Source organism: Falco peregrinus, chromosome 12 (genome assembly GCF_023634155.1).
Source record: "Falco peregrinus isolate bFalPer1 chromosome 12, bFalPer1.pri, whole genome shotgun sequence".
Taxonomy (NCBI): Eukaryota; Metazoa; Chordata; class Aves; order Falconiformes; family Falconidae; genus Falco; species Falco peregrinus.
Genome location: NC_073732.1, coordinates 28,750,617 through 28,771,195, shown reverse-complemented (window position 1 = coordinate 28,771,195; position 20,579 = coordinate 28,750,617). Strand labels below are relative to the sequence as shown.

The following is a 20,579-nucleotide window of genomic DNA, read 5'->3' as shown; positions in this document are numbered from 1 at the left end:
ATTCACCACTAAGAGCAGATGTAATAACACTTTAAAGAAAAGACTTTTAATGTAATACTGTAACCCGTACATGGACTGTTTTTAAAAAAGAAAACATCAGAATGCAATGAAACCTTAAAGCGTATTCCATCATGACTTTTATCTAACCGTGCTTCCTGTAATCTGAAGTTATAGTCAGCAGCGATGATGGATGGAGACAGAAAGTGGAGAAAGATTGACTGAATGGGATAAAAGGCAGAAGAAGGGAATATTTCTGAAGATTGTTTCTTCCCACAGTACAAATTTAATAAGTGTTTTTGAGTTTAGTTTAATTAAGCTATAATTAGCTTCTGTGGAAGTGTTGGTGAGAAGACTGCTGCACAGCTGGAATAACACATTAAGTATAATTACTCACCACCCCCAATAAAAAAAAAAAAAAAAAAAAAAGTCTTCTGAGATGTTTCTACCAGTAGGAAGAACAGTTTTAAGTATTGAGCAGTATTTTAGCAGTTTTTTTTAATATCTGTTACCTGATGGGTTAAAAAAAAAAAAAAATAATGCTACAGCAGGTCAAGAACCATACATACATCAACTAACATTGCTAGCATTGCATTTCTCTTACTTAAAAGGCTACACTGAACACAGAATACCATGCATATACAGATATTACGAACTATTTTGAAGTAACTGCTCTTCAGCATGAGGGAAATACCAGCTTACCCTAAAAAAAGTTTTTCCTCTAGCTAAATAAATGCTATAAAAAACAAGACAGGTGAATACATTGGCTTTATCAATACAGATGAAAGTGTGTCAACTATAGCATTCACTCTGGAATCGTGGAGCATAGTTTCTGGCACTTTCATTCTCCTGTGTTGTGATTAAGTCTATAATAGCTGTCAGAACTGCCGTATCCCTGGATTTAATATCATTCCAGTCCACAGGATGAGGGTTTTCTATTTTTTCTTGTAGAAGATCATCGAGCTCTTGTCTTAAATTCTGGAAAGAGTTTGTTGGAATGAAGAGGGGGGAAGGGAAAAAGAAAAGTGGCAATTAGGGCTACACACATTAGTACAGTAAGTTAAAATCCCTTGGGCTCCTCTGTTCTCTGTTTACATCTGCTGTTCTCTGATCAATGCATTTTAATATTACTACTTTCCAAATCAAAAGCTGTTTCTCAACTGTTTTAGCAGTTTTACCTTTTATGACAGATGACCATCTCTGGATGTGATGGCCTTTAACAGCCTATACATCCCCTAGCTGACTATCTCAGGATTAAAAATATCTGAGTTTAAAAAAACCAAGTCAGCTGCAATTTCTAAGGTCTAATATTAAACAGAGCTCTATTCAGCTCCTCTTTCCACTGGAACTTGTTACTGTTAGCTGAAGAGCCCCATCCTCACGTTTCCATATCTACATAGACATTTCATGGGCTGATAAAAGTAATCTTACAGCCTGTGCTACAAAAAACGACAGCTCTCCAAATTTCTCACTGTAGCACATGTTTGTCAATCCTTCCAGTTCACCCTGTAACTCTTCTTCTCTAAAGCTTCTACAGTTTTTCAATACCCCATGAAATTTTCGGTAGAGGCTGCACTGGCTGAACATCACCACCACCACATTCCTGAAGCCTCAACAGGCATACAGCCTCATTCTCATTGGCCAAGCTATTACACTGGAAACAAACAAAAAAATTAATGTGAATGCCTTTAAGGCCAAACATAAGGGAGTACATTGCTGTTTACTTCTGCCCAGTTTACTTTTCAGAATGTTATTTTTACTGCTGCATTTTATCTTACATTCATCTACACACCTTCAGTAGATCTCTTTTGTTTACTTTGTGTACTTGAACTGCTTACTGGGAATACACTGAAAACATTATCATCACTCTTTCGTAATAAATCAGTAGCTACGCTGTAATATCAAATATAGAAATCTCTAAGAAGAATCAGTGTTATACTAAATCTTCCACAGACATTATTATTAAACATACTCACCTTAACTAAGTGCGCTATTCTTGCTGGAGACTGGAAAACAATCCACTCATCCACAGCAATGGTATCCTGATCTTTATCCTTCTGAATGGATATATCTCCTCCAAAGAACAAGAGACAATATGGAGAGACCTCTGTACAGTCATACAAATAAATCTGAAAGAACATAAGAAAAAATTGTCCAGTCACCCTTCAAAATATCTTAAGCAACAACAGTAACACTTAACGAAACTCAGAATTCCAGAATCATTCACAAATTAGCAAGATATATTGGAAAAATATCTGAAGCAACTCAGTTGGATAAAAGTTAACTGAAATCAGATTGAACAGGAGCAAAAATGGTCCCAAATATAGTCCTTCACACTAAGTGGTGAAATTAAAGCAACTATGCTGTAAGAATCAAGGGGGGGGGTGGGGGTGGAGAAGGAAGTCAAGAAATGTTACACTGATTTGAAATCAAGGAAAAGACTTAACACCTGTTATTGCCAGAACTTTAAAAAAAAACCCCAAAACCAAACAACCCCTCCAAAAAACCCAGAAAACCACAGTAGGTAGTTACTTGTGGAACAATACCACCAGTATCACAAAGAACATCATCTGATGGCATGCAAAAGGAATGACCCAAGACAGGAAGGCCTCAAAACAAAGGCATGTTCACATCCCCTTTGAACCTTGATCCAACCTTATTAAAGAGCTAGAAAAATAAATTATAAATGTAAACCCTTCACATACACTGCTAGTTCTCATCTTCAAATGGTACACAAGCCAGTTATAATGGAACTCCGTTTCTTCCACATTAACTGATTTCGGATGAATATTCACTGTTCCATCCGTCTTGGTGCAAACTTTCACCCTTAAAAAAAAGAAAATTATTTTAGGATTGAAATAAGATCTTGAAAGTTTAGCACAATTGAATCCCAAGTTAAAAAAACCCTCCAATTCTCTACTAGAATACTAAAGTCTGAAAGTACAAGGATGTTTGAAGAAACTTTAACTCCCTTCCCAAAAAATTAAAACTGAATCTTCAGTATGAATTTTTAGACATCCCTCTGCATTTAAAAAGTTTGATTTCTTTGTCAAATTTATCCCCTTAAAAAACCCTCTCATTCTCTCAAGTAGAAAAAACAATTAGTATTCTTTCTCCAAATGAAGGACTCCATGAATTACTGAATTTGGTTACATAAACCAAGTTTGAAGCAGCTTTCTGGAAAAACCACATATGAGCCTGCATATCCAAATTCTTTGCTTGGCATGGAACAAGGGATCAGTTACACTACTGTCGACCGACCAGCCTAGAGTGGTGTACCTCTGTTTGTACCGTGCGCCTTTGATCTGACTCAAGGGGTAACTGTCACCTGCTTTGGTTATACTTACTACCTGAAATCACATTTCCTTTCTAACATAATAATGCCATCAGACAATAAAAAGCAGAAACCAACCACAATACATATGAAGCACTACTGTTCTCCGTCTTCCCATATTCCAGAGATGTAATTCTTTTGAGTGTGTACCACTGAGCTCTCTACTCCCTCCCTGTGTGCAGAAGTATTTTGTAAAACATAGAATTCTGTGTTTGAAACTGAAACAGCGCTGTTAAGTGTAACAATTCCTCTTGCTTATAGGATCACAGAGCCTTCCTGGGCAGCTAGCTTACACCTAGCCCCACCGTGCAGCAGAGAGAGACACACATTAATTTCCATCAGGTTTGCAAAATTACTGCATCCACTAGGTGACTCGAACACACCGGACTTTGTTTAAAAGGGAATACCAGCTGCCTAGCGGTGTCAGCTACAGACGGGTCTAAATTATGCAATCTGAAGTATAATATTGACTACCTGTTCTTACTCCTTTCATAGAAATAATCACTCGGGTTTGTTTGGGGGTTTCTTTGTAATTACAGGCACAACGATTGCTCTTGTCTTGCTGTTTCAACATTACACACCCAGAAATCTGATCCAAATGTTCAACCCTTCATTCTGCCTTAATATCATGTCCATGAAGAAGGATATCTATATTCTGATGAATGTACTGTTACTGGAGTAACAATTAATAAAACAGCCTGATAATACAAAAAGTATTAAATCAACAGCAGAATTTCTGGGCTCTATCTTGGCAAATAAGAAGAAAGGATAGCGTAGGACTCCTTTGGCAACAGCATTATTGACACGTCGTAACATTAGCCATGGGATGATAAAGGTCACGCAAATTTTTTCACAGACTAGCGGGTATCCAAATGTTAAACAAAGATCAACAATCCCATGCTCTCATCTACCCTTCTCTAATGAAGTAACCCACAACCATGACTTGAGCTGTAAAGAGATTCATTCATACATTCAAGCCACTGCCTCACCTTGCTAAACTACCTAATGTAGAAAACACCTCAAATACAAACCAGCATCGAACCAAATCCTTACATTTTTCTCTTTTTGCTGAAGCTTGGCCGGATCTTTGCAACTTTTGGATATAAGCCAGCACAGATGACTGCTTTGAGCAACTTCTCATTATCTGTAGAAGACAGCAAAGTGAATAACGCAGTTCTGCAAACTAAGATCTCAGCCATCAGAAATTTTCCATCTCCTTCCACTGTTTACCTGAGTTGGTATTAGATTTGGGATCCTTGGGGTCTCTGCTACTCACAAATCCAGCTGCAAGGAGATGCTCAGCAAACTGTCCTTTCATGTTATGCAGCATCTAGGAAGCCACAAAAATTATCCCAGATTGATGCTGTGCCAAAAGGCTCCTCCCCTCTTCCCCACAGACATGATCCTCTTTTTTTAAACTGTCAGGACGTTACCTGCAGTGTATTTGAAGACAAGAAGTACTCCCAGCAATAGTCTTTCTCAGTTCTGAAACCACGACGCCGAGTCTCTTCCCAGCCCTAAAAATGAAAACCATAGTTCAAAGGTGTTTCATAAGTAAACATATACTAACAAATTAAGGACACCAAAAACTGGTGGTTGGCAAACAATACAGTTATATTTTTCTCTACAAGAGAGAAAGTAAATCCTTTGATCTCTTTGTTTATGTACATGCTGCACAGAGCGGAGACCCATACCTTTACTTCGAATCAAAAACTTCCTTTTTCCATGGCAAGGAGGTAAAATCTAGCTAAGTTTGCCAGAACTTCATCTGCTGTTATTAACAGTCCTGGGTAGAAACTGCATTCCAGGCCATTTCTTTCCTCTTCCTCTTGCCCCAACTCTACACAGCTACATCCCCTGCACTTTTAAAGTCAGCTTCAGTTGTTTGTAGAGGCCAGAAGGACAAGATTTTATGACTTCAGCAAGGTAACTATAACATTAAGTTTTCTTTGTCTTTCCCAGGCTTATCCACAAGAAATCAGGTTACTGAACCTGAAGACAAGATGCCTCAACACTAGAAGGCTGAAAATTAATTTAGTTTTATGTTTCTGTAGGAGTCAAGAAAGAAACACTACAGAGCACAAAGTAATCAGGTTTATTCCTTTGAACAAACCATATTACTCAAATTAAAACTCTAGAAGAAAACAACATTAAAACATGCCTACCGTGAAAGCATTCACCACAGTTAGATGATCACTTTTAGTGTTCTTTGACAGTTCCTTTCTTCTTGCATCTGCTACTTTCTCTTTGCCCTAAGAAAAAGTAGAACCTATAAAATATTCATGACTGACACGACAGTTCTTTTTTGCAAATTAAAGTACATATATAAAGCAATACTTTGTATGCAACATACATGAAAATTAAAACTCTTTCCAACATTCCATAGGCAAAGACAATACTTCATAGTATGTGAAGGCACTCTTTTACTAATAAAAATGTAATTAACATGAAAGTAAGATTAAAGTGCTTTTGAACTACAACATCTCCGTAAGTCCCAATACCCTTCTGAGATTCTTAAAATCTTAGGTGTAATTCTCCTCTCAGAAACTTTACCAAAGGAATGACAAAAGGGTCTTTGAAGCTGAGGCTAGCTGCAATTGTAAGCACTGGATCCAAACAGCAGAATAAAGCTCCAAAGAGGATCATTTTTCCAATATGTGGTTCAACTGGTAATCGCGCTAAATGGACACCTAGTGGAGTCAGTTCTTCCTGTCTGTCCAAAGCATTCTGTCAGAAGAAAAAAAGAAAAAAAAAAAAAAGATTAAACACCGTATTTGAAATGGGGAGGATTTCCTTGAAATAGCCACTAGTATATCTAGAGAACAAAGGAAAGCCTAATAGCTGGAGGACACAGCTAGCTGTGGTAAGGTAAGCTAGGAAAGTGATTAAGCAAATTATGGAGATATTGAAATGTTCAGAATTGCTATCAGTCTAAACACTGCCCTTCACCTAAATCCAATGTTTTAATTTATTGCTACAACATTATTTGTACAAATAATATCAGAGCAGGAAGTTGGTAGTACGTATGTGTCATTAACTTCTCCTTCCCCAGCATCCAAAGGGGCAATGACATACAAGACCCTTCTCCATATACCTTATCGCCTACAGAAAAGTATCTCAAACACTTCACTAGTCTGACTGGGATAGGAAGGCTTGGTGGATGCATGCAGCTGTCAGCAGGGTGGTACAGAAGTAGTGAGTTAAATAAGTATCTGTAGGGACTTTAAATGCAAAGTGCATGCATCCATTTTGAGTAATTTACAGAGTTCCTCAGGAACCCTATGTGGCCCATAAGCATAATGTGAAATGTCCTCTGTTCAGTCAAGAAATATAAAGGGTCTACACATTACAGTAAGGGGTTGCAAACATCCAGACCTGTAGAATCAGAACTGCCTGATAACAAACAATGCAGTAACATGGTTCTAAACAGATATTTCCTTGCATGTGCATTAAGTGATACTTTACCAGCTCCATTAGATGATTTATGGCCAACATTACAGCATCGTGAGATGGTGGATCCATTAGCTTGCTCAGAAAATAAGCAATTCCACCAAGCTTTAGAATCTGAAAAAAACCCAATAAAACACCAAAAACCTACAGCAACTGGAGAAAGACGGTTACCTAAAATTAGTAAGCAATGGCCACACTAATTAAAAAAGCGTGAATAATTCACAGCTTGAGTTACAATTTCACTAATTCAGAACTAAGGACAAAACTAAAAATGTATTATTGATAAAATTTAAAACATAAGGATCTACTCTTCATTCAGCATATATACACACATGGTATTCCTTATGCATACGTAAGGAATTCAATACAAACTGCCAAAAAGGAAAACTCGCATCAGTTCTAAACTACTTTTTAGTAAAATTAAGACTTCATATCCCCCAACTTAATGGCATTTTCACTGAAGCTTCTCTGATTGAATTATATTTGAAGGGAGAGGGAGTGGACGCACAGTCCAGATTTTTGTTAGTACACTTAAGCTTTTATTCATACTAGACAATCCTGTTTGTCATGGGTTTGATGCATTAAGATACAAGCATGCATTTTGCAAAAGTTAACTGCAATTACTAGCTAAATAGATTGTACTTCTGCTGTAACAGAATTTTGACTTTAAGACAACCCTGGGCTCACAGCTGCATTAACTTAATCTCTCAACCTCTGACTCTAATGGAAAGTAATAAACATGTTTGAAGATTCATGTTTACCTTGATTTGTAAACAGAGTTCTTCCAAAGGTGTCCTCAAGATCTCTGGCAACTGATAATCATCTAGAAGGCTAGCTCGTAGTCCATTGTATAGATGGTAACAGTGGCCTGGCTGAACTCTGGAATTATTTAAATAAACAGGTTTTGGGTTTGTTTTTTTCCTATGACACTGCCACATTATGATTATGTTTGTTTATAAACAGCTTTCCAAAACACCTCAAGGAATTAGAACTAAAGCGTATTCAATTGTAAAAGCCATTCCAGCATTCTGAAACATAGGCCTATCAACAGTAAAAAGGCACGCAGAACACAGAAGCCTCCCATCAACCACTCAAAACCAGCAATGAAGGGACCAGAGAAGAACTGTAAGCTTGAACAAGAGAGAAAAATACTCCACAAGGTATTTTGAGAGATATTTTTTTTTTTAAAAAAAAAAAAGGTATATAGCTAAGTGGTACTAATTGGTAGGCAATTTTCACTCCAACGTATCATAGCCTCAAAAATCAGGTGTGCAGGCAAACATTAGCAACAAAAATGACAGAATAAAAGAAAAAAAAAAAAGCAGGACTTATAAAGGAAACTCATGAGCTAAATACAACACAACTTAAGTCAGTTGCCTAGAAAGACAAAGAAACCATTCTCTCTGTAAGAACAAGAGACAGTTGTGCTAGCATCTGCTACTGAAAGTATGAATAATGAAGTAGTATCTTCAGCATACACATGCTCCAAGACTGATGGGAACTTATCACAAGACTTTTCTAACTGTCCCAGTTATCCTTACCTTCCTGCTCGACCTTTCCTCTGCTTGGCATTAGCTTTACTAACCCACTCTGCTGCCATTGTGCTAATGTTGTTCTGCGTGTCGAAGTGAGTCTCCTTTATTTTCCCACCATCTATAACAAACACGACGTCATCTATTGTAATGCTGTTTAAAAAAGAGAGAGAGAAAAAAAATGCAACTCTTCATCTTTGCAAGCTGGACCTACGATTTGAAAGGGGTTTAGCCTCTCTTTATCCCCTCCCAAACAGTGAGCCAACAATAAAAACCCGTGTTTGGAATTTCATTAAGTATTATGTTACTAAGCAATTCAAGAAAGAGCCTGATTTATGCTCCTAGGCCTGGCAAAAGTCATCACATGGGGTTATGAAGTCTGCAGATTGGCAGCTCAGATTTACCATGTACAACAAAGCCAAGTCATTATAGTCACATCCACATTTTAGTTGTTTAAAACAATTCAAGGAAAACTGCTTAGTCTATAAACATTTCTAAAGATGAAGTGTTATAAACAAATGCTACAAACACAAAAATGTGTTCTTGGAAAGATTAAACAGGTTTATACTTTAAATTATCACTTTTGTTTCTTTTGTGAAATGTATAGCTTTGTTTGGTTTGTATAGCTAGCTATTTACCTAGTCTCTGCAATGTTGGTAGCAATCACGATTTTCCTTACTCCTGGCGGGGTCTTCTTAAAAACCTGTAATTATCCATGGCCCATTTATATGTTTGCCAAAATCAACATATGCTTAATTAATTGTTTTTGTAGTTGTGAAATATTACGATAAAAGAAAAGCATACCTGAGTCTGGTTAACAGTAGGCATCAATGAATGTAAAGGTATAATAATAAACCTATCTGAAAATTAAAAACCAATAAAAGATACAGTGTGAGCAAAGAAACTTTAATTACAGGAAAATCAACTACGCAGAATAAGAAAATATGCTGCAGGTAAGCCTGTTTCTTATTCTGAATTCACAGATATACGTATCACAATAGCAAATTCTAAAAGTAAAAATGTATAAAGGATTTTTTTTTTACTATGCTACAATGACCTGACAAAGAAAATATATGAAGTTATGTACAGCAATTTATTTTTCATTTTTAAATTCTCAAGTTATTCAATAATTGCTCAAGTTTAGTAAGTAAACTAACAGTCTTTCATCAAATTGAAACTCTTTATGGAATGTATGCAACACGAACCGTAAGATAACTATATGAATATTCAAGAGCACAGTTAGATAAGTTAGATGAAGATGTTAAGTTATGCAAACGGGACAAATTAAAGTGTATCAGGCATACAGTCTTTTAGTGTCTTATTGAAAAAAGCTTCTAGGAATAAATAGGAGTTAAAACAACTATCAGTAAAGCAGCAGACAAGCTGCTGAAGAACGAAGAAAAGAAGAAATGAACACAAAATGAAGAGAGAGAGTTTAGTTTTGGATGGCAGTTATAGCTACAAGAAAGGATAAAAGGAAAAAGATGCAGGTCTGAGATTGTTGTTCCTACTGTTCACCCCCACACCGAGGAAAAATTAGTTATTATCATTAACAGATTAAAAATACCACAGAAATGCAAGAAATGCTGAACACACTGCAATCATTTTGAGAGAAGAGGAAAAAAAAAAAAAAAAGAAAAAAAAAAAAAGAGAAATCCAGTGCAATACCAGGAATCACATGCAAAAATTAGTTTGCCACTAACACTACTGCTAGAATTCCCATGTAAAATTTTGTTTTTACCTGACTTAAACATGACTTGTGACATCAAGAGATCATGCAGAGTGCTAATGTTGTCCCAGCCTGGAAGAAACACTAGAATTGCACCATCCTATATATAAGTGAGGGAGTGAAGGGAAAAGGGGTTAGAGTTAATTATGCTATGCAAAGAACCAGCTACTTGCACCGTAACACATACATGTTGGATAGGTGATATTTGGAACAACGTTTGTAAGATGGTTTTCTATAAAAGTTAGCTGCATCTATCCATCAAAATGTTACAAATAAAAATAGGATTTTAAAAATTTTCCCCTGCGGTGTTTTAAATACAGCCATGTCAACACTAGAAGAATTTGAGCTGCAAATAAAAGAGAGAAACTAGTGTGTAATTTTCAACACAGGAAGAACAATACACAAAAAGCAACTTATGCTCATTATCCACAGCTTAAATGGTCTATCAAGTGAAATATTAAATTATTTGCTGTTTTTAATAATCAAAATTCTCTTTAAGGAATCAGCCAAGGCATCAGCTCTTCGGCAGATGTTTTTGAACACAGAAACAAATATGTAACTTCAGGTTATGACATCCTACATACATGTTACCTACGGTAACTCACTTCATGTTTGTCACTGCTTCAGGCACAGGATCCTTCTGATAATTGATAATCTGATAATATTAATGCACATTTGGGGAAAACTACTAACACAGTTGTATTAACTACTGATTTTGACAAGCTGAAAGCTGGAAGAGTCTCCTAGTGCTAGACTGTATAAAAATTCAGTCTTCATAGCATCTTAAGTCATAATTAGATTACTCAGGCAGAAAAACCATTAAAGCCAACTGCACAGTGTAGATATGAGGCAGTGAACATCAACACTTAGGTACTGCTCTTGCCCTCTCCCTCCCATCGCTGAAGAATTAAGACTGGAGATTTAGTTGTACACTTGTACACTAAAAAGGTTTTCAGACAGTTTTCTACAGCTATTTCACAAAACATTAACTTTTACTACAGATTACAATGAATACTATCTTTGACAAACATGTACACAGTCACAGAAACTACTAAACGTTAAAATTTCATTTGTAATTATACTACTTTCCATCAAATAACTAAGATGTATAATTAATTTGAAGGCTTATTTAAAAGCTTAGTCAAAAGAAAAAAAAAAAGCAGCAGAAATCTAAAGCAAAATGGCACCCAAACCTTCACGTATCCACCCCATTTTAGTTACAGGACAATCTCTACTGTCAGTGCAAAAAGTCAGGCTCTTCCTTTTCCCCCCAACCCCACACCCCCCCCCCATTCAGAAGGGACCACAAATGAGCACATCGAATGCACTGGTAAATTCTCCACGTTTCTTATGTACCTAGCCCTTATTAGTATCCACAACCCCTATTCAAGAAAATGCTTAGATGTGTGCTCCCCTTCAAACGTGGGTTCTGTCCCATCATTTCAACAAAATGCTGTAATTAACTACATTCTGAACTCAGGGCTTAAATAGTAAGTAGATATTTAAAGCTGTTAAGATGACTTCTCTGAAGAGCAAAACAATTTTTTTTTCCTTCTTTCTATCTGTACGATAAGCCAAACTATCAGCTCTGACATTCTCAACCGCCACCAATCACAATTCAGTCACATCATTGAAATGTGACGATAGGAGACAGCAGTGTACCTCTTCTTCCAGAACGATGTGTCTGATAAGCGCTGCTATAAGGTCCAGGTCGACCTTGTCATCATCCATCATTTCCAAGGCATCTATAGTGCTTGCCGAATACCTACAGGTGTTGATAGCATACATGTTGGGAACTTAGGAACATATGAAGTCATGCACTCATGTTTCTCTTGCAGGGCTCTGCAATCACGCATCTGTGTAACTCGTTACTGATCACTGTATTTCTTTGCCTGTACTCTTGAGATTTAGTTTAGTGCAATTATTGCCGGTTTAGAACAGTAAATTTAAGAATTACCACATTATGACTGAACTGCGTTTGAAGCATTCACTGGATCTCTCTCCTCCTCGTGGATTAGCTAGGACCTAACAATCAGAGTTCACCCTTCAATCTACTTCTCGTTCACAGTGAGTACTGGAGGCATCTCATCTGTCCTACGCTTTGATCTCATGAAAGCTAACACTATGAAAAGAATTGCTAATTGCTTCTAAAGACATGGTGGGAAAGGGAAGGAGGAGTAGAAATGGGATGAGCAGAGCACGGGATAAGCCAGACAGATATAGCACTGAGGACACTTCCCTTAGAAAAGAGAAATTAAATAATGAATATAGGTGGCTTGGTTGTTACCAAGCTGGATACATAGACAGTCCATATATAGACAGTCCCAAAACACAGAGGACAAATAAGACAGGAGAAAACCAGGAAGACTCTGTTCCTGAAATAAATCAGCCAGGCTATACAATTAATCAACGTATCCAGATTACCAAAGTAGTCAAATACTGGTAATCAAAAGAATGTTTCAAGTGGGCAATCTCTACTAGGTGCTCAAAACACAAAATTATTTAGCTTGGGTTTAAACCACTCTAGAGGAGTATTAGGATATTCTGAGGAAAAGGTGGTGACGGGCTTTTTTGTTTTGTTGGGTTTGGAGGGTTTTTAATTTTGTTTGTATGTTTGGGTTTTTTGTTGTTTTATTATTATTATTATTTAAACCAGCTCATTTTGTATTATGTTAATTATGAGACTAAAATACTGCGAGCTCTCTCTCAAAGAAAAAAAAAAAATAATGAAGGGGAGAATTCAGAGGAGAACTACTGACCAAAGCTCACGAAGCCTGGTATTAATGCTGCAGACTGTAACGGACACCACCAACACCAACAGCAAGCAACTCTACACCTGTAAGTTCTCTTATGGTTTGCACATGCAAAGGAAGCTAATTCTCTGCAATAACTCTGAAGTACTTCAACAGTTGCCAGCCAACTGTACTGGCAATTTCATCGTTACTGTTTTCCACAGTGGCAACTATCACATCGTTAATAAAAGCACAGTAATAGAATACAGCATTCATTTATGTCTCTCAGTCAAGAAGCATCTAAAAACTTAATGCAAAAGAGTAACTTGAGGACAACCTGCCCCGCAGCTGCCTTAAGTAGTCTGGCCATCGTTCCCTGTAAATCTCCTCTTTTTCTTCTTTTTCTGGTCTGCTTATGTGTCCTTGCATGAAGCCTTTCTTCCACCGTGGCCGACGGTCTGTATTTTCTGGAGTATACCTTTAAATTTAAATAACAAACATAATTCAGTTTTGGAACTACAGTAATTTAAGGCTAGCTGCATAGTAGTTTTACAACTATGGGCAACATGCCGTGCTTTAGCTATATCATGTAAATAAGATTCTTAAAATTTCTTTTCTGAAAGAAATCTTACTTACGATGACAGGTACCAACTCTAGTAAGCATGAGAACATGTAGAAAAAAAGACTGAACAAACAGGAAGAGTAGCTTGATTTAGCAGTCTGAAAATTCACCACACTGAAAAGACAGACAAGTGGGTTTTTTTCTCCTCAGGCCCCCATCTCCAGGTAGCTATGTATCATTTTTAATTACAGTAAAAGCTACTAAACTTCCCATTAAAATTTTTGCTGTTGAAGAAGCACAGCTAATTTTTCCACTGGTTAACTACACAAAGATAATCTTTCAGAAGACATACTGAGCAAAAAACCCTAAAACATTATCTATAATGGTGTTCAGAAAACACACTTACCTCAACTTCTCAATTACATCTTCAAGAAGATACTCCACCACAGGGAAAGTGAACCCAGGTATGTGAATCATTGGACAATTATCTGTTGAGGAAGGCACAATTCAGTTTTAAAACAGCAGATAAAATACTGTACTGAAATAACGGAGGCAATAAACATTCTTCACTATTTTTGCTATATAGTTGCCAAGTCTAAAGGGGTTTTCTGTTTATTTTTAAATTCTCAAAGAAGGTACAAAATTCAATTCCAAATAACGTTGCTGAATAAAAAAACCCCACAGGCAGCAAACAGTATATTGCTCTCCACCATGTTCATCTGGTGCCAGCTGCTGCACAAAGCTGTTAGACTGAGCAACTGAAGGCTTCAGTCTGGTTGCCCACTCACACCCAGACTTCTAAAGTATGGTAAACATTAGTAATTTATTTTAATATGAAAATACTCTGCAGAGTCCGCTTCCATAATACGTCTGAAAAGCAAATACAGAAGCAATATATGCCCAGGATGCGCTAAAACGAAGGGAATAAGCATGTCCAACAGTTGGCAATTATTTGTAAAACTCAAGCCATTACCTCTTTTGATAAAAAGCAAACCTAAAATTTGAGAACTACATTATAACACAGAAGCCTAAATTACTTAAGAGGAACTTTGACAGGAAGCATTTCACCTACCAAAATACTCCGAAAACTTCTCCGCATTTAAAGTAGCACTCATTAGTATTACTTTCAGATCCAAACGAATATTCAAAAGATCTTTAATAATGCTCATTAAAACATCTGACTGAAGATTTCTTTCATGGATTTCATCAAGGACTACATGACTAATGCTGGACAAATGCCTAAAACAGAAGAGGAGGAAGTTAAAACATTTGTTTTTAGCAAAATTAAAAAAACAGAGCTGAGACTGTAAGAAGCAGCTCAGTAGTCAAGTCGTATCATAATTGTATTCAGTTTCTTATTAAATAGGATAACTTACTTATCTGACTGGAGCCACTGTAGGACAATCCCTGTGGTACAGTATAAAATTGAACCTTGTTTCCTTGGTAACCGACTGAAAGAGATACATTAAGAATGCCTCAGTTCTCTTCTGTATTTTATAAAGTACTTTAAAAGCTTAAAACCAAAATGCAGGTAGTCATTATAGACGCTATGAATTACGCCTCTAACTTGCTCACTTACAGTTCAATTGGAGGAGCAAGGCACCGGGCCACAGCAGCAGCATTTTTGACGACGGAGAATGAACTACTTGTAATCTGCCAGAAGCCCTGACTTCCCAGATATCTTTTGTCATCATCTGCACATTGATCTGCTGACCCCAAATTCCTGCAGCTATCTAAGCTCAGCGCAGACAACAGCTTAATTTACAGCAGCATAACATGCTTGATTAAACAGTAAAGAAAAATAGGAGGTTCTATAAACTCAAAATAGAATGTTGAAGACTAAGCAACTGTCACCTCTCACAGCAGTTTTTCTTCAACAGTAATTGAGATTCCATTATTTGCTAGTAAGAATTTCAGATATTTTTTTTTTTAAATTACAGATGACTCCAAATATAATAGCTTCTGCTCTACAGCACTAGGTCTACAATCTCCTGTCAATGCACCTAACTTTTATTACCTGATCCCAGTGGGATTACTCAACAGGCAAGTGTAGCAAATAGATAGCTTTCCACAGCAATATGGCTTATAACATTCTCTTCTTTAGCATTTCCATTTTTCCTTGAAATTCAAGGATTAGGGACATCAGTTTCATTGCTATCTATAGCTGAACCTTTTAGCTGAACTGGTAAAAGGACTTACTAGACAACGTACAACTTGGTGCTACCCATTGTTACATGCAACATAAATTACAGTGATCACACTCAAACATTTTGCTACATTTCAAAAACCTTATTCCTCACACCAGCTATTTTCAGAGGAATCCCTTTTGGAGAAGATACCAGAATGAAAGCAGTCATCTATGTTAAGAACTTCAAGTTTTCTTGCTTGAATAGATGCCACTATACACGAATGCGTAAAAACTGCCAAGGGAGCCTCTCTTACCTCTGCAGACGAATTTGGTATCCTGTACTCTTGCCATTACCACATGCTTCTGCCCTTTCAGCAGCAACTCTCTCAGCAACCTTAAAAAAATAAGTAAAATCAAAATAGTGCATTAAATAAAATTAAAATAAAATCCCACCAGGCAAACTATGATTTAGCTACCTATTAGGAGGAAATATCTAGAACCAAAATGTTATGTAAAGAACAAAAAAACACCCTGAAAACCACTTTTGCTCCTCCACTGAGAACAGCATTTCCTATCAGCAACCCAAGAACAGGTTTGCAACCCATGATGTATTTTAAAGGAACACAACCATTATTAAGCATTAGCAATACAATCACCCTTTTGACAGGGTGAACTTTTCGTCAGAGCAAGTAATGTTCTGTAATTTTCTGACACTTAACTACCAGGAAGGGTAATTACTGTGCACTTAAAGGCCAAACTCTTTCTTGCTCATTATTACACCTCCAAAGGGCCCGACACAACATTAGTTTTTACCTTTACTCACACCTGCACTGCCCAAATATATTAAAATCACAAACAGAAAGTGATTAAATTCAGGGAAGAATAAGCTTGCCATGCCAGTACTCTGCTAATGACCAAAATTTATGAAGTATCAAATTAGTGTATATTAACAAAGTTGTCATATGCAATAGAATCTAAGGTGACTGAAAATGAACACACTAAAAGCCCCCTTCAATGTCCACTACAGACGGAATGTTTATCTTGAGTTTTAAATTTAGTATGAGTACATGCGATGGCAGAGCAGTTTCTTTGAGAGGTGTACAGCACCTGTCTGGTCATTTGGAATTTTTTCAGATCTTAACTTCAAATAATCTAGCAGACTGTACACCCAGTTCATAAGCTAGCCCATGGATCCTAGGTCCAGTGAGAAATGTATTTTCATGTAATGAGTCTGAGTAAGGCAGCAATTTCTCCTCAGATTTATTGGGGGGGGGGGCGGGGGGGGGGGGGGGGAGGCGGGGGGGCAAATCACGAGAAGTTACTCAGTTTGTCAAAACGGCACTTACCGAGATAGCGCTGATCCTCCTAGGCTGAGTACAAACAATCCTGCATGTAGACCCTTTCCCTCGCTCTATGTAATCATCCAAGATGAACTGTGTAACTTGGGTTGTCTTTCCACAACCAGTTTCACCACTTATCACAGTTACTCGATTATTGTTTATAAGGTTTACAAGTTCCTGTTTCCAAAAAGAAAGTATTTATTGTACTACTGTTCAAAACAGATTTCAGAAGGATTTGGCAATTCTCTACTACTGCGCAGTGAACTTAGGAGAAACTGTCATAGCAACTAAAGAAACAGATACTCATCTGTTTCTCATAATACTAAAAAAGTTTAGTTTAAACCACACAGGTAATTTCTGCACATTTGCGCTTCACATGTGTTAAGGTTTAAAGCATATCAAATCTGAATACTAGCTTCAAATACTTAAGATCCTGTATGAAAACAACATAAAATCACTAAAACGAAAGCCTGAAACACATTTTTAAACTTTTCTTGCTCCTACTTGCCTTCTGTGTCTCTTTGGTGACTCAAAACAAGTATTTTCCCTGTTGGACTCTAAGACTGTACTAACTGAAGATTTTCAGCGTGGTATTTTAACATTTCTTATACCAACAGGAACAGATTTCTTACACTCCCAGCCTCTATCTCTCTATCCAAAGGATTGTAAAGGGGAGTACAACTATTAGAAACACACACCAACAGGAAGGACCACATTATGCCAAATATGTTAAATTTAGAAAGGAAGGTCACTAATCATTCATTGAACCTACAAAAGAAGATATAACTGAATACTCAATTTCTATTTCATACAGGTGACAACAAATGAAGAATTAACATCAATTAATAATAACCCATACTATCACGGATGTTGTACTCTTGACTAGGAAACTAATGGCAGCAAGAGTCAGCAGTACAGCCATTAAGTCTGTGATCAAAAAAGGGTTAGTCAGCATTTTATTAAATTCTAAATTGGGCAAGTGTTCAACAAAAGGCCAAAATTGTATATTATGTAAGAAAAATAAAGCGTGACAATTTATGTAGTGGCCAATTACTCTACAAAAAAATCCAAGTAACTAGGAACATTCCCTAGAAGTTTAACTGACAGAGAAAGAAAAGATCTATACTTTAAGGAAAAAAAAAAAAAAAAGAAAAAAAAAAAAGGTACTTCAAGGTATCTAGTAGTCAATACCATTTCCATGAATGCTGCTGCCCCTACCGATAGAACTGTATATAGCCCCACAGCACTTCACCCACTTCATGAAGCAGTGAACCTGAGCTACTTTCTGGAAAGAAGTCAAACCCAGTGTCAGAATTTGGGAGGCTTCAGCACCTTCATAAAAGGCAACAAAGGTTTCCTGTTAGTCCAAGTCACAGAATCGTTTTCTCCTATTTTATAACAGAGAAACAGAAACCCATATTCTTTCAAATGAAACACATGTTTACCTGTCTCATCCCATATGAAGGGAGCTTCTCTCGGAATCTCTGAAAGAAAACAGCAGTACATATCTTTAAACACCTTTTCAACACTGAACTAATACAACAGATTTCATCTACAATCTAGGCTAAGCTGTGAAATAACATGACAAACTGTTCAGCTAAAACTTATATAAGCATAGGCCCACTAAAAGTAACTTTCATTCTATGCATGTTTTCGGTTTCATTAAAATCATTTAAAACCAACTGGTCAGTACATGAAGAGGTATGTATATACAGTTGCAAGACTAGGGCCTTGTATCGAAGGGAGCACTGTCTGTTCATGGTAAGACTGCTTTATTTGACAACCTTATATATGGCTATTAGAACAACATAAACTATGTTTTTAAGAGGCAATTCCTTGAGAGCTCATTTTTGTGCTTTCAGATTTAGACATAAATGTGGCGATACAATCTATTAAAAAAAAAAAAACCAAACCCAAAACCTCCATCCAACTAAACAATGCGAAACTTCAGACTTTAGATGCTATGCAATCAAAAACTGCAACTGAAAGTCTGTTTTTAAATTGCTGTCCTATTGATAGGCATGCATTTTATAAATGCTGAAGGCAATTTTTAGCAAAAGTAACATCATTACAACTTCCTAGTAAATAAACTGCAAGAATTTATGTTTTCAGGTTAATTTTTTTTAAAAAAAAAGAAAACAAAAACACAAACCCAAAACCCAGTTAAAAGGTTTCTACTTAACATGGAAAAGTACCTGCATTTCAATGTATCTAGGATCAGATTTCTTCTTTCTTAAGTCTTCTTTAAGCTGCTCATCTAAATCAGTATCTTGTCCACTTTTTTCAAAAAGATATTCCACATCCCGATCAAGAAACGTTTTTTGCAAAGCTGGTCTCTGTCTTACAGGAGCTTTTTCAGCATCTGGTTTCACTTTTGCAGGCTGTTCTGGAGTAGGTCTGAAATAAGTGCAGAGAAGAGACACTTCAAAGATTACCCAGGATGTGCTGGGCCACTGCGAAGAGTCCATTCAAGGCAAACCACAAATCCGTTTTTGAGACATTACATCCACAAGTTACTTGACCATCAGGCCATAAGAATATAATGTATATCATTAGAACAAGTAAAGTCTGAAAATCACCAGCCGTCAAAAATACTACATCAGTATCCAGAATTGTAATGTGTTCTTTTATATGAAATGAAGCTAACAAAGCAACAAAACATCTCCAGAGAATTACTGCTTAACCTGCTGTCAGAACCACTGCCCTGTAACTGGATCATTCAGCCAAAAAGGCCCAAACACCTCGTTTTAGTGGACTGTGAGTAACACACGTTATTATTTAAAATCCTTTACGTGCAAAAAACAGACCCTGGTTCAGAGAGACCGAGAAAACATTCTGAGACTTCACAGTAACTGAAAAATGAAGTTGAATGCCTGCTCTGGAAGAGCAATTCCAGAGGGCAGGGGAACTTAAAAATTCCATACATCTACTCTAGTAGGCCTGGAAATCAATTACAGGATTTTATGATTTAAAGTAAAAACGTAACACCCCCAACTCAGCAATGATCTGGAAGAGTTTTATGGCCATGGTTACAGCTGACTCTTTCAGCATGACAATATGCGCGGAAAGAACCCAGAACCCTCGCTAATGTAATTCACTGACTAAATGCAAATAACTTCTGATACATCTTCTTGCAAGTTCGTGGGAAATCTGTTTGTTGCAAAGTAAATAAAACCATTAGTACTGGTTTCTCTTTACCCTTCTTCGTCCCCAGACCACCACGACATGGCCTCTTGCTCCTTCTCATTTCTCGTTTGGACAGTGCTCAACAGCTGCACGATCTGCTCCTCCCGGCGCTCATCCATGCGCACCACAGCTCTCTGGTGAAGAGGGGAACACAACTGTCACCGGCCAGATGTTACACATCAACCACCAGCGACTCGGCAAGCTCTTCCCCAGGCGTAATGTCACCGCGCGGACACCGGCCTCCCCGCGCCGCCGCCGCCGCCCCCCACCTGCTGCCGGTCCGTCTCCTTGCTCTTCTGGCCCTGCTTCCGCGCGTACCACAGCCCGATCTCGCGGCCCTTGAGGTGGCTGGGATGGCGGCCCCTGCCGCCGCCGCGGCCCCCGTGGCCCCCCGCGGAGGAGGAGGAGGAGGAGGAGGAGGAAGGGGCCGAGGCAGACCCGCCATCGCCGCCGCGGCCCCGGCCCCGGCCCCAGTCCCGGCGGTGCTCGTAGCTCATGGCCGCCCGGCAGCCGGCTCGCCCCACGGCCGCCCCCCGCCCCATCCGCCGCCTCACTTCCGCCTGCCCCGCACCGCCCCGCCCCGCCCCCG

General features: G+C 37.8%; 1 protein-coding gene across 1 annotated transcript; it reads right to left on the bottom strand.

Annotated features, from left to right (window-relative positions):
• Positions 1-21: 21 nt before the first annotated feature.
• Positions 22-20,526, bottom strand: DHX36 (DEAH-box helicase 36). Its single transcript, XM_055816820.1, has 25 exons — positions 20,260-20,526; positions 20,003-20,124; positions 19,000-19,201; positions 18,250-18,288; positions 16,811-16,981; positions 15,779-15,858; positions 14,713-14,787; positions 14,409-14,575; positions 13,743-13,824; positions 13,112-13,252; positions 11,705-11,807; positions 10,055-10,142; positions 9,118-9,173; positions 8,952-9,016; positions 8,323-8,466; positions 7,543-7,660; positions 6,797-6,895; positions 5,885-6,058; positions 5,497-5,583; positions 4,765-4,848; positions 4,562-4,661; positions 4,385-4,475; positions 2,703-2,823; positions 1,974-2,126; positions 22-975 (listed from the first exon to the last, which is right to left on the bottom strand). Exons 1-25 carry the CDS (start codon positions 20,485-20,487, stop codon positions 790-792), a joined length of 2,976 nt encoding a protein of 991 aa, XP_055672795.1. The 5' UTR covers positions 20,488-20,526; the 3' UTR covers positions 22-789.
• Positions 20,527-20,579: the final 53 nt, after the last annotated feature.